This window comes from Lathamus discolor, chromosome 2 (genome assembly GCF_037157495.1).
Source record: "Lathamus discolor isolate bLatDis1 chromosome 2, bLatDis1.hap1, whole genome shotgun sequence".
In the NCBI taxonomy this organism is placed as follows: domain Eukaryota; kingdom Metazoa; phylum Chordata; class Aves; order Psittaciformes; family Psittacidae; genus Lathamus; species Lathamus discolor.
In genome coordinates this window covers 39,483,102-39,498,179 of record NC_088885.1, presented here as the reverse complement: position 1 = coordinate 39,498,179, position 15,078 = coordinate 39,483,102, and the positions used below count along the sequence as shown (strand labels likewise).

Genomic DNA, 15,078 nt, shown 5'->3' with positions numbered 1-15,078 from the left:
ATTTCCATCTGCATGTAAGCCATACAAGATGTAATGATTAAGAAAATAAAAGGAAGAATTATGAGCCCATTATTTAATGGGAACAATGACCAAGTAATGAATGGCAAATGATAGAGGGAAGTCAACATTATCTTTTTGTTTCAGGTTTTATATAAAAGTTTAAAATTTATTAGAAAATTATTAGACAGCTAGTACAGTTAATATTTCATGTTCTTAAGACAGTTAATATTGCCAAATGCAAACGCAAACACATGATGGAATAGAATAATGATAGACAGACTTAAAGTAGAAACTTTATAAAGGCTTTTAGTAGTACTTTATAAAGGCTTTTAACAATCTCATGGGACATTGTTTAAGCAGATTGAGGAGATTTTATACAAACAGAATTACTGTAAAATGAGTGCACAAATATGAGTGCAACTTTGTTTAAAAGAGGAAATGTTGATAAAAGACAATTATAACAGGGCTTTGCATAGGTCTGTCCCAAGGGCTGACATAGGTATAGTGCTGACTGTTTGGATAATGGAATGAAAAATAACATTTAGAAAAATGTGGACAACACGAAAGTGGGAGGAATTACAAGCACCCTGAAGGACATCGTTAGAATTTAAATTGATTTCAGTATACAAGAACAAGTTTCAAACCAATAACACTAAGTTAAAAGATGCATGAATCACAGCTAGGAAAGAAAAAAACAAATTATCGAATGCAGTAGCACTGAATGAAGAGTGACTTTACCAAACCAGCAATGAAACAGGAAAAGCTGAGGTTGTCATGGACAGCAAGTCAACAACAGGTTACTGTTGGTAAAAAAAAAAAAAAAAAAAAAAAAAAAAAAAAAAGTGCATTTTCCCTATCGTTTTTCACACCCAAGTGTAATTTAAATTTCCTGTCTTCCAACTGATGCCTTAATATCTGTATTAGAAAACAGGTTCACTTAATCTTTGACCTCTCTGTTGAAAAGGTGAGGAAGGCTAAGGATACATTTACAACAGTTGGGTTGCTTGTCCTCTAAGAGCAGGACTGAAACTGTACGTTAAATGTAATCCAGTCTCTGTGTCAGGCCTGTTGGTGGTTGGACATAGCAAGAGTTATTTGGAGATAAGTTCTGACTAATAAAAATAATAAAGGGGGTACAGAGAATGCATGGTACTGGTCCATATAACTGAGAGGTTATTTTGAATGGCAGCTTCTGGAAGAGCAGCTCGGTTGTCTTCCAGGGTCAGAAGGGTTTTGGTTTCGAAGCTAGCAGCATAAGCTTATGTTTCTGAACATTTTTCTTGCAAATTTTGCAGTATGATCATTCATATCAGTTTTAAATAAGTCTATGTGCAATAAATACACTCCAGACTGAAGAAGAAATTCAATAAGTAAAACATCAAAGGGCTAAAAGAAGGTGTGGAAACACAGCTGACTGAACTGATGTAATAACTGCCAAAAATGTTCTTCTAATGCACATGTAAGTATCTGTTTATCAATTAATAAAATTTGTGCTCCCAATTCTACAGGAACTCAAATGCTGGTCTTCTCATGGTTTTGGCTCACATATTTAGCTCTATTTTCAGGGAAAGAACACTCTTAAACCAGGTTCTTAAATCATTGATGCTACTTAGGTAAACCATTCAGATCAGTATTCCTACTATGTCTCAAGGTTGCCATGGGTGCCACACCTGGGAATTTATTGGCAAGTACTATGGCACAAATCTCCATGCAGACTGACCAGAGCACTGATTATGTTACAATTCCCTGACAGAGTAATGGGTCACAGAAATATACAACTATTCCCTTTCAAAAATGAAAAAAAAAAAAAATAAAAATAAAAAAATCAAGAGCCTGGAGTTGTTTTTATTAATAACTGAAGACACAGTAGGACAGAAGTAAGGCATTTCCTTTACCTGTTCCCATATTTAAACCCAGGGTAGAATTACACTTCAGGCTTGTTTGAATCTTATCTTTGTGAAAGAAGTGGATCAGTCTTTTTAAATACGTGTATTGCTGGGTGATAATAATTCAACTTCAGCATTGAGATATGAGATCCATTAACTTAATGAGACTGGCTGTATTGTTCTTACTTTCATTAAGTATAGGTACAATAACATCCGTATTAAACAATACTTTCAAATGGGAACATTCTAACAGCAGAAAGTCTCCACAAGGCAAGGGAGGTAAGAAAGATGGAAAAGGTAATCACTGCTCAACTGACATTTGTGTTTCGCTTTGACATGCCCATTTTATCTACTAATAGGTGGAAAAATAGGAAAATTATTGCTCTAAAACTCGAGTAAAGCAAATCTGGTGGCTAAAGAAGAACTTTCCAGACATCCTGAGCCAGCAACTCCATAGGGATTTGTCTCCATAGGGAAAAACACTTATTTTCCCATTTCCAGAATGGGAAGAGGGCTAGAAAAGCTTACTATAGATTTTTTTTTTTCACCCTTTGAAATCCCCAAATTATTTAATTTCTGTAATAGCTGGGGTTTGTCCTTGAAGTATTATTGGAGAACACTCACTCATCAAATTAGTTAATAGCTGAGATGGCAAATACCCAGATTTTATAATTGCATAGACAAATGGAATCATATCAAGTTACTGTTTTGGACAAACTTAACTCAGGGGGCAGGCACAAGCTAGAAGGCATATTTCATTGTATTCTGGCTGGTAACACCTGGGCTGCTGTATCTTTATTTGAAAATGCATGCATGATTCTTCTTACCTGATTAGTAAACAGTACTGCCTTGAGAACACTGTTATCTGCCATGGAGTAATGAAACTGAAAATGGCAATTCTTACTGAAGCAGTGACACATGGAGCTGTTAAGATAAGCGCTTTTGTATAATGTCTTGCCATTAGCTTCCAACCACTCAAAACGTCCTGAAAAATATTTAACAGAAAAAAAAAAAAAAACAAAACCAAACAAACAAAAAAAAAAAAAGGCAGGTTTTTTTGAGTAGTATTTTTTGGTTTTTGGTGGGGTTTTTTTTTTGGTTGTTGTTTTTTTGTTGTTGTTTTGGTTTTGGGGGGGCTTTTTTTTTTCCCCCACAAATCTTCCCCCCACATGCACCCACCCATTAATCAATGAAAATAAGGACTGAGTTCTTGCGATTGAACCATGGACCCAACCTGATAATGGTGGAATCTGATTATCATGCTGACAATGTGACTTTGATGGCAATAGCAAACACCTACATGACAAGATACATATCTATCTTCGAGTCACAGACAGCGCCAGCAACTGAGAATTGCATCAGTTGATAGTATCATAAAATTGTTACTTTGCATGTTAAAACCGTAAGGAGTCCACATTCAGCTTCCTTACATTTACAATAATTCAATACCTAACCACAAATATATTTAGAAACAAGGCTTTCTTCCTTCTTGCACTATGGTTTCCAGAAAGTATGCTTGAAAGTATGCTTTTTACAGTAATATTTCTGTAGAGTCTTCATAAAAAACAAAAAAAAAAGGGGGGGGGGGGGGGGGGGGGCAAGGGTAAGTATTTTCCTTTACTGCTACAGGTGGCAGGAGCATCTCCACCATGTAATCAAGGTCTTTACTTCCCAGCCAGAATTTCCTCAACAAAATGTTGAGAACATATTGTCTTTCTGTCTGAAGCAGAAAAGCAATTTGTGCTCTTCTTGACCTACTGCCCCTTATAAAATCATCCCTACAGAGATCTGAAAGAGTACTGCATCCTTTCAAGAGTGTCTTTGTCAGAAATAAAAAGGCTAAATAGTTTTTACAAAATAGATCATGTTTTTCTCCACCCCCCCCCCCCCCCCGAGACACTGAATATTTTGCTGCCTTCTGAAGCAGCTAGTAAATTAATAAACAAGGACTGATTAAAGGTCTTAAGTGTGCTGTTTCTATGGTCATGTCTCTAAATGCAACTTCTCTAATGCAGATGTTGCAGTTAATTGCAAGCTTAATGGAGAAAGTGTCACTTTACAAAGAAAACATTTTTATAAGGGACCACATTCTTCTCCTTTTATTGTCAGTTTAATCTTTGTTATGCAACGTTTTACAGTGAAATATGTGGTCACAATTTCATTGGAATTAGGTTTATAATTTCATGCCACAACTGCTAACATGGATATAAAGAAACATTATAGATTTCAGCCATCATTCTGTTTGACAGAGATCAACAAGGCATCTACCCTTCTATGACTACTGCCTTACACAGAAGAGAAAAGTGCATCAACATTAAAATTTACACTGTGGGTTCTTTGTCTAGTTTCAGAATCCTTTGTTGCCATTATAAAACTGACCTTTTTTTTTTTTTTTTTGAGAGCCTAACAGTAATTAACATTCTTTTCCCTCTCTCAGTTTAAGTTCCTGAATTTCTCAAAACAGAGCAAAAGGGAGTCAACATGGTTTTCGGACAAGAGAGCAAATGAATCGCACTAGATAAACAAAATTTCTATGAAATATCCAGAATGACAGTGTGTCCACAAGGGATACTGACAGTTCTTCAAGGAATATGTTTTCTGCAAGTGTTAGGAATGCTTCTGAGAAAAATTAGAGTCTTCATTTCTAAGAGTAGGCCTCAGAAACTCCTGTTCTAAAAATACTCTGGGGTTTATTATTGTTTTTCCCCCCACTCATGTCTATGGCCTGTAAACGTAAGTCACGCCAATTTAACTATACCGGCAATAAACCATGCTAAAGTAGTTATTTCCCCTCTTCCAGAGGATTTTTTTTATATTTCTAAATGTTAACTGTATTAGGAATGTTTTCACAAAACTTTGTAGCTCTTCTCTAAGGTCTGAATTTCCCTCAGTCCAGTACAATGCATAGCATATTAGTGTTTATGCTCTGATCTTTTTTATATCCTTTTCTCTTGAATTTTCACTACTTCCAGTCTCTGAAGTGCCAAACTTCCCCATGTTTTTAGAAGTAGAATAGTAATCCCAGAAAAACCAACAAATTCATGGCTGTCTCAAAGCCTGTAAGTATTTTTCTGATTGGCTCCATTTTACTAATTTTCTGACACACATATTTTGACACTCTTTCTGCTTTAATCCATACTTTTTTTATTTCACAAACTACACAACTTTGAATCTATGTTACTAGTTTTAGAGTGACAACTGAGGCTTCAGATAAAAGTGAGCCATAGAGTGGGACCTCTCCTTTTCTGACAAGTTCTCTTCCCCAGCAGAGAACTGTTCAGTCTCTGAACCAATCCTTTACAACTTTCCCACTTAACCATTCTGAGGAAGGAAGAGGTCATATCTGAACTGCCACTATCCACTATTTTTACTCTTCAAAGGTGAATTTTCATGAACTCGGAAGTCATGGATGAAATGTTGGGTGGGAGAAGACAGAAGGGGGAAGGAGGGAAAAAGAGTAATGCAATAGGATCACATAATGATTTGGCTGGGTTTTCATGTTAAAAGAGAGATTATCATTAGTTATCTGAAATGTTGGGCTTAAAAGCATGGTGCTTCCTTTGATTTATTTTTGCATCTCTTAACCTTTTTATTATGCAGAGCATCGGTTTCATTAGTTTCTCATTAAAGAAGTGTTACCCCAGACTAAGAAAATAGATTAATCCAATTTAAGAATGAACTATGGAAATTATACAGCATGCTGGAAACATCAATAAAGAAAAGAGCAAAACCAAAATATTTTCTGAACAGTATTGCAGAGGAATATAAAACCTCTGTAAAAACTTTTGACACTAGAAAAATTAGGAAGAAAAGTTATAGAGGAAGTTCCTATAATACAACACTAGAGAAAAGCAATAAAAGCACAAAGATCGCCGAGAAGATAAAGTATTTATTAAATTTAAGAGTACTAGGAAAAGAGGATTATGCAAAGCCTATAAGCAATCATTTCTTTATAAATATAGTTGTCTAGACCTCAGATTTATAATTTAGTTTCTTTCCTGTCGTCTATTTATAGTAAGCTTTGATCAAAATCAGAAACTAAACCTTGGTCAAGCTCTCTTTGCATTGCAAGTTTGAGCCTCCAAGCATGGCATTTTTGCAGTTTGCATACCATTTCTTTAGTTTTTATAATTTTACTTAATATTCCACTTCTTCAGTTATGCCTCAATAAATTTGCACGAATAGAAATACTGACTATATTTAGAGGTGAGCAATCAATAGTTCAGATTATTCAGTACATTCTAATGTTAATGATTAAATTCCGTGTGTTGTTTTGACACTTGTATCTTCTCACATTATCTTTTTTCCTTTATGACACAGAAACACAAGGAATGTTCCCAAGCAGTTGTTTGCGTTACATGTTCAGCTTACTCAGCTAATGGTGCGTATTTATACAATAATGACCAAGCAGCGATACAACGGACACTTTAAAATGTGGTCTATTTCAACAGACATTGCTTGTGACCTGGTCCTGGAAAAGCCACTTACAAAATTTCAGTATCTTTCCTGTCCTTTTATGACAATAGTGTCATAAAAAGTGAATCTATATTTATTACTAGTCCTTGAGATATGATGTTAAGGCACTGATACAACAAGCTTCAGGGAGGCATCAAATGAGAAGTTCCATTTTTGTTAGATATCCCAGTGGAAATCAAAAGGTGATGTGGTTTTTTTGTTTGTTTTGTTTTAAAATGAGACAAAAAATAAATTTATTTACCAGTCTATATGCTCTCTGCTGTACATAAATGTTAACATGCAAAAATTCATCTTAGTGTATATACTCAATCACTTTGCCTGTTATTCCATTATAATTTGGCTTATTAGAGTATGTTGAAATGTATACTAAAATGTATTGTAAAAGTCTTTCTAAAATGAAAACAATATCTAAGCATTCATTCTCCTGCTGTCAATGACATGTACTTCACTTCTGTGGGCTCAAAGTTCAGGCGGTAATCGCCTTGCTGTCAATTCTTCAACACTACATCACAAATTATACTATTACAACTAGTGCTACTTAACCCCTTCGAAGGCAGTCTCAGTAGACAAGCCAAACACTTAGCTGTCAAGGAGATTCCATTTCATATTACAACACTTAGGCTTTTGAAAGCTTAATGGATATTAAAGTCTCTTATGAACCTATAGACAAGCAGTACACAATGACTTCAAAACCAAGAGCTGCTCTTTACTTCTGAAAATTGTAACTGGACTAATTTTATTGGTTTTAGGAGTAATAAACTATTTTGTACATCAAATGTTTCTCCTCATCTTCCCAAATTAAAATTTTAAAGTGAAATTTCTGACTGGATGCTCAAATATTCTACTACTACACAAGTAAACCTGCCAAGTGCCAAAGCCGAAAGTTTAGATGGATTTGATTTAGTTTCACTAAATTGTTGCATAGTTCTCATACAAAGAATTAACTGGAGAATAAATCAAGTACTAGTTGGGATTTATATGGGGATTTTTAGATTAAAATCCTTCATGTTTTACCAGCACATGTGTTCACAGTGCCCTTACTGGTCAAAGCAAAACCTAATTTAAGTACAATATACATACAATTACTTTTCATGATTTTGTTCTGTTTCTGTATTGGGTTACCATCTTGTCCAAACAAGCACTATATTCTTCAGTACAGCTAGTAAATGTGCATTAACTTAAATTTCTCACCTTCAATATTGTTGTCCCAATCATTCGGGAAGGAACAGGAGAAAATCTTGTGCCCGGGTTGCAGTTGTGCCCACACAGCAGGCTCAGCCAGCTGATCTGAATGCCACTCACATACACCGAGCTTAAAATTGGAAGTCTGCAGTGCTAAAAGACAATCACTTCTTAAGAAGTCATTATTTATGAGACTACTTCCTATTACAAACATATGCTTATTAAACTAATTGACAACATTTCTATCTCTAGTTACTTCAAAACCATTACTGAGTCGTGTCTAGTGTTTCAGGTTGCCATCATTAATGATATTATTTAGAAAAATAATCAATCCTTAAAGAAGGATGCTTCTTTCAGAGCAATAGAGTGCTATTTATGTCAGCCAGTCTATGTAGCCTTCATGAATTCACTTCCATGGAGATAGTTGCCAGGAAACATAAAAATCACATGTAATAACAAGAAATACCTGTTTACTTTTCTAGATGATAGCTACAGAAAAATCACGCCTGAGAGGTTAAGCTCAGCACCATCTACATAATATTTGCAACAGAATGCTTCTTTCTAGAACCAAAAGTTTTCCAAATACATCACCAGATATTTTCAAGAACTTTTTTAAGGCAAATCATACTTGTCTAATTTATTGACCTTCTACAATGTTGTCACTGCATCAGTGGACAACAGAAAAGATATGGATGTCATCTAACTGAACTTCTAGAAGGCCTCTGATATAGTCTCCCTAAACATTCTTACTTCCAATTAGAGAGATGGATAAGGAATTAGATGGATGTTCATCCAATGGTCTAAACTGTTACAGTAAATTGCTGAACATCTATTTGGAAACCAGCAATGGGTGGTATTCCCCAAGGGTCTATATGGGGACCCTTGAGGAACACTATTAAATATCTTCATTATACATAGATAGTGGAATTGTGTGTACCCTCAGGAAGTTTGCAGACTACACCAAGCTGAGTAGTGCAGTTGATATGCTAGAGGGAAGAGATGGCATCCAGATGGACCTTGACAGACTTGACTACTGAGCCCATATAAACCTCATGAAGCTCAAAAATGTCAAGTTCAAAATCTTGTACCTGGGTCAGGGAAACACCATTACCAGTGCAGACTGAGGTATTAAATGATCAACAACAGACAGCCCTTCAGAGAAGGGATTGGAGAAGGTGGGTTAAAAAATTGGACATGTGTCAGTAAGTTGCAGTTGAAGCCCAAAAAGCCAATCACATCCTTGGCTGCATCAAAAGAAGTATAGGCAAGAAGTCAACAGGTTCTTCACCTCTACCCTGCTCTCTTAACACCCCACTTGACATACTACATCCAGCTCTGGGTAATGTAAGAAAAGATGTGGACCTATTAGAGTGCATCAGAGGAAAGCCACAAAAACTAGAGGGCTGGAACACCTCCCCTTGAAGAAAAGCTGGGAGAGTTCAGCCTGGAAAAGGCTCCAATTATATGCTGTGGCTTTTCAATACTTAAAGGGGGCCTGTAAGAAAGATAGACTTTTTATCAAGGTCTATAGTGACATGACAAGAGGCAATGAGTTTTAATTAAAAGAATATATATATATATGAAGATTTTTTTTTATTTTTTTTTTGAGAGAGTGGTGAGACACTGGCAGAATTGCCCAGACAAGTTCTGGATACCCCATCCCTGGAAGTGTTCAAGCCCATTGCTTTCTGATAATGGAAATTCCATTTCCTAATATTATTGCAGGGAAAAGGTAATCTTCTGGTTAAAAAAATTTAAATATCATTGAGGGTATCTCAGAGAAAATATGGAGATTCCTAACTAAAATTTTGTATCAATATACACAAACATTACTGCTTATTGCATCTCAGAGTTACTGTGTTATTCACATATCTAGCACCTCAGTGAAATGTCCTGTCCAGCTGATGCTACTAACCTCTCCTTTATTCCTTTCTCCAGTGTTGCATGAACACGTGCACTTCTTTCCAAACTGTGTGTATTAAGTGAGAAGAGCTTGAGAAAATCTTACTTCCCATGAAAAATTAGACATTCTAAAATGGTCTAGAAAAGGACAGATTTTGTCAGCATCTGAAAATACTTACCAATACACTCAGAAGGAATCAAGCTCTTTTAATGATTTTTAATTATTGAAACAAAGCATTTTGGTTCATTCTGGGTTTCCTAATATGGTTGTAAATATTTCTGGTGTTGTTTGTTTGTTTTGTCATTATCTCAGCCTCTTGGGACAAAATTCCCATTTTCCAGCTCTTAGTTCTGCAGCATGTCAGACAACAGTAAGATCACTATTTTGGTTCTGCACCTGTGATATTAAAGGCTACATCTCTACATAATTACAATTAACTACAGAATTATGTTCAAGATTTTTTTCAGTTGAAATATTCATACTGGATTTTTGTCCAAATTTATACATTGCAAGTAATACATATATGATCACCACAGTTAAAAAATAAATAAAAAAGGGCAACTTTGCAGAGAAGGCATACCATTTTTCATTACAAGTCACTTCAGGAGGACAAAAAACCTCATTCTCCCTGCTAGCATTCCACTTTCATGACTTGGGGATCTTTGCTTTCACCCTTATGGCAAGATCAGAACAACAAGCAGTGAGGTTCTTCACGTATATAATTAATCAGGAGTCAAGAGGGAGTTCTGAAGAGCGATCAGACACTTGAATAAGACTATCAAGCCTTTGAATAAGTCTACTAAAGGTATAATTAAAGGATATTTTGCGCTACATACAGTTTAGAGCATAACTAATATTTTCTATTTGACAGCTACGGTATTCTCATTTAATAAAAAGCTGTGGTGGTTTTGACTGAAACAATTTGACAGCTGTTGGGAAAATTAAAAACTGTAGAGTATCTTAAATTGCTATACTGAAGATAGGGTTTAAATTTGTTGGGTAGTTTTTTTAATAGATAAAGTTTACTATCTAACAAAACTACATAGGACACTGAAGGCTGGCAGTTTGGGAGACAAGGAAGAGATAGATGGGAAGAAAAAACTTAAAGTTACAGTTATATTTAGCCAACACAGTTTGTATCAAGAAATTCCAGAAAGCAAAAATACTTAAGCTGTTTTATTCCTGACCTTAAAAGCAGTCATACTAACAAATAGAAATGCACAGGTCATTTCTTATATGCATTTACACTGGATAAATGAAGGCCACATTAAAAACACAAATTTTAACTACAACTTCCATGCAATTAAAGTGCTCTTCATTTAAAGTCTTCTTATACATACATCCCATAAGGACTAGACGAAAAAGATTTCAAATTCAAACAACGATTAATCTGACCTTTTGTTTTAATTACTGGGAAAAAAAAAATAAAAAAAAAAAATCAGTGAAACTCCTCTTTCAGGCATAAAATCAAGATACTTTGACCCTGGTTTTGGCCGCTGTGAGCAATTTAGATGTCCCCTAATGAAGCTGACTTTTCTCTATAGGGAAGCACAGAATAAGAACTGGTTCTTAGTAGAATATACCTGAGGTACTTAACAATCATAGAATAGTTTGGGTTGGAAGGAACCAGCCCCAGGGCTGGGGGATCCAAAACTTCTCAGGGCTACCTGTCGCAGTGCCTCCCGCCCTCACAGTAAAGAACTTCTTCCTAACAGTGCAGCAGCTCAATCTGTATGTCACAATACAGGCAGTAGTTCAACAGCTGCCACATATGAGAAGATTAACACCTAGATTTATAAGTTCTGGTAAGTACACCTAGTTTGTTTCAATATTTTCCCCCCATTTTTTTTTCTTTCCCCAATATATATCCCCTTCAAAATAAATATGTATGCTTGCCTGAATCATTACACTAAGGTTTGCTCTTACTGTTATCTGCCTACATCAAGTTCAGCACTCTTATATGTTAAAAAAAGGTGCCTCTGTTACCAATAGTTTCTCCTACTGGGAAACCTGGAGAGCTTTATTTTAGACCACAGTGCACAAAAATCAATCATGTAACCTAGCTTGATCTGCATCAAGCACTGCATTCCATATCTCAAGCTAAATTTAAGACTGAACCTGGAGTGCCTGCGCTAAGAATTCAAAGCAGGAAAACAAGAGTCACTTTGAAACAGGACTGGACTCACCTGAGGATTTGACTTGGGTGCCATAGTGCAATCTCCTTGTGTAACACAGAGAAGCAAGCATTCTAACATATGCTGGGATAGGTAACATTCCTTTCCCATGATAACATATTGGGTTGAAAAGATAAATAGGAAATGTTTTTCAAGAGAACCCCTACATACAGAGATGGTCTGGCTGCAGAGCTGACTAGTCTGACATTACAGATCTTGGAACAGCAGAGCAGAACAAAGTAACCACACTACCCACCACACAGCTAAAGACCAGGACTCTCACACATTTAAAAAAAATACGTACAAATTCTTTGGGAATCTCCCTAAAGTCAGCTCCAAAGCTTTTCCTTAGCTGGCTGAACATAATTTGGCCAAAACCAGCAGACCTCTTTTGCCCACTCAGGCCTTGGTGCTCTCCTTGCTGCAGGAATTTACATTTATACTGTACCAGATTTCTTAAGGTACCTATTGTCATAATTTGTGTTTAGAAGCGATAAGACAGATGGTGGTTTAGGGGGATGAAAATGTGCCAGATAAAAACAGAGTTAAGAAAACCTTTGGATGCCAAGAGATTTTTTTGTTTGTATTTTCTCTTCTAATCCAAGGTCAAGACAAAGTAAAATGACCTGAAAAAACAGATGAAAAACAGATGTTCTTACCGCACTCCAGAGAGCAGCCTTCACTGAAAGTGATATCATCAATGGCAACAGTTTCATCTTGTCTCTGGGTCTCCACCATCCACCAAAAGATAACCTGCAGTGACGAACAGCAAATCAACAAGAAACGGCATTCATCGGTGCCACAGACAAGAGAAAAGACAGCCTTCCAAGATATGCCAGTCTAGTCCACAGTTTGTTAGAAATATGAGAACTGAAATCACTCAGCAATTCTGTCGGATTACCATTCTAACTTGTCAACACAGATACATAGTCTAATCATCCAACTGAAGTGTGAAATAACATTTAACAGGAAAGATCTGAAAACAACAATAATGAATTAAAATCAAAGCAAAAATCCCTACAGTTAAAAAATGCAAGGAATTTTGTGTTTTAATCAAGCCATTATTCCACCAGAGACCGGAAATATGAACCTTTTCTGGTGGTCTGCAGAATTGATCAGAGACCTGAACCAAGTCAGAGCAGCAAGTACTGTTAGTTCAGAAGCCTTTCATCAAGCTTTTAGCCGAAACAAACCACGAGGAGTATTTAGTCAACTGTTATTCTGCTTTAATGCTACAACAGCTCTTTCTTTTTCCCTAACAAAGTCTTCTATATACAAAAAGTCACAAATATTTTATATTGCTATCTTGAAGGCAGATTTCAATCTATATTTGTGAATGCAGAAAGTACAATTTTTCTGCAGTGATGGTGAAGGAGACTGGCCAACCACAGTTCTTCAAAACCCAGCCAAATCAGATATACTGAGCTTGCCGTGTGTTGAGTAATTAAAACAGTGGTAATCTTTGCACTTCAGAATTCTCTACATGTGGAGATTTTTGAAAGCCAAACCTAAATCCCCTCTCTCATGTAGATAATCAAGACTTTTTTTCTTAAGTAGGGAGACAAAACTATTAAATCGGCAACATCAAAATCAGCAAATAAGCAGCAGAGGTTGATTTTAATTAAAATCTCCCTTCAACTGTGTTTACAAAACTGACAAAAGTATTCAAGCACCCCATCTCAAAATGTCTACACCTGAAAACACTTTTTTTTCCTATTCATTTTCTTTCATGCAAACATTAATCATCGAAATGTTATCTTGAAAAATGCCATAGGTAGCCCAGTGGGCTAAAGATCTTGTCATATTAAAAGAACAAGTGCAAAAGGGCAAGTAAAGTGCATTCACCTGTATGAACAGCATCTTGCAAGTTGCCCCTGAATTAAAAATAAGCAGCCAAAGTCTGCTCAGCTTCAGGCTCTAGGTTTCGGGAGGTGCTCAGCTACATTTCTTTAGCCAATTGTAATGATTACTGCAGTAAGTTTGACACATGCCTCTTTAAAGCTGGACTGTACCCATCAGTTCACTTTATATAGGCCAAAGGATAACAAGGTTTGAAAGCAATAATCCAATTATAATTTGATCCAGCAATTTAGTGGAAGACAACACCATATTATATTAACCATTCCTAGACTCTCTCAATTTTCTAAACAACATGAAGGATGAAAAAATAGATCTAGAAGTAAACCATTCCAGTACAATCTCAGATTGCTATACATACATTCATATCAGGTAGAGGTAAGTTATTGACAAGCAGCGACATCAATACTTGTATTGAGTTAGGTACAGGTATTTCATGACAAACACTCTCAATCAAGGTTGAACAGGCAAATATTGCTTCAAAAATCCAGATGCTGTGGACCAATGTTACCTTTGCAGGTCAAGTATTTATGTTACTCACATGTTTATTGAATGAGGTTGTGCTCTCATGCCTTTGGGTTTGTGCGCTTTTCACAATAACTTCTATGGGAGGAAATGCCTCTGATTTTCTTCTCTCCTCCCTAGTTTCCCTCCAGTGTTATGCATAATAGCGAGTACACATCATCCACAATATTATAGCCCTAAATTGCATTTATTATGCTAATGTTTTATGTAGAGGCACATGTGAAAATATAGAAGTAAGCAGACTGTGACACTTGCATGGCTTTCCAGTAGCTTTAAGCGAAATAAAAATCATATGTATGTGTTCCCTGATCAAGGTTCAAAGCTATGATGAGTAGATAAAGTGAAGTATTTGTCATCTGAAGCATGTCACGTTTGAGATGTGAACAGTACGTTACAGTGTAGAATGGTATTTCCCCCGTAAATTAAACCTTGAATTTACTGGTACGGTTAGATAGCATCTAACGGAATACTGTGTTGAAAGTAAGGACCCCAAGTATATCACCTCTAGTGGCAAGTAGATAGTTTACGGTGCAGTGAGACAGATTAGTTAGTATGCATGCACAGTTTAAGCAAGGTTTGTCATTAGTTTTACCACACCAAGAGAAAAGAAGCAGCAATATTTGTTAATGGCAACTATGAACTTCCAAATGGCTTCCCTCCCTTTTACCTCATGATAATGTGCTCCATTTACAAATATTTAGGTTTAAATTATTAGAAACCCCACAATTTAGAAACCATCTAACAAGTGCAATTTACAGTGATCTCAATTTACCAACCTCATACTTTTCAGTGCTATTGATTGTGATGGTATTTGCTTTCCACTGATTTTGCAGTTCTCCTGAAACTTGCCAGATATTTGTAATAGTATCCTCAGAATGCTTCTGAAGCCCCACCATCAATGTTCCATTCATTTGTCTGATCCAATAATGAAATGTAACCTAGGACAAAAAAGGTCCAATTATTCCAGTGAAGTACTGTACAAACAATGTAATTGTGTACAAACAATGTAATTAATTTTGTACAAACAAAACAGTGTAATTTGTGTACAAACAATGTAATTAAAGGACTATGCATT

The 15,078-nt window shown here is 36.0% G+C and overlaps 1 protein-coding gene across 1 annotated transcript in view; it reads right to left on the bottom strand.

The window, feature by feature from the left end:
- MALRD1 (MAM and LDL receptor class A domain containing 1) overlaps window positions 1-15,078 on the bottom strand; it is a 253,534-nt gene that overhangs the window by 229,498 nt on the left and 8,958 nt on the right. The window contains exons 4-7 of the mRNA XM_065666535.1: window positions 14,780-14,941; window positions 12,281-12,374; window positions 7,554-7,697; window positions 2,714-2,871 (exon numbers count right to left, since the gene is read on the bottom strand). Of these exons, the coding sequence (XP_065522607.1) occupies window positions 2,714-2,871; window positions 7,554-7,697; window positions 12,281-12,374; window positions 14,780-14,941 (558 nt within the window). The remainder of the gene's footprint in view (window positions 1-2,713; window positions 2,872-7,553; window positions 7,698-12,280; window positions 12,375-14,779; window positions 14,942-15,078) is intronic.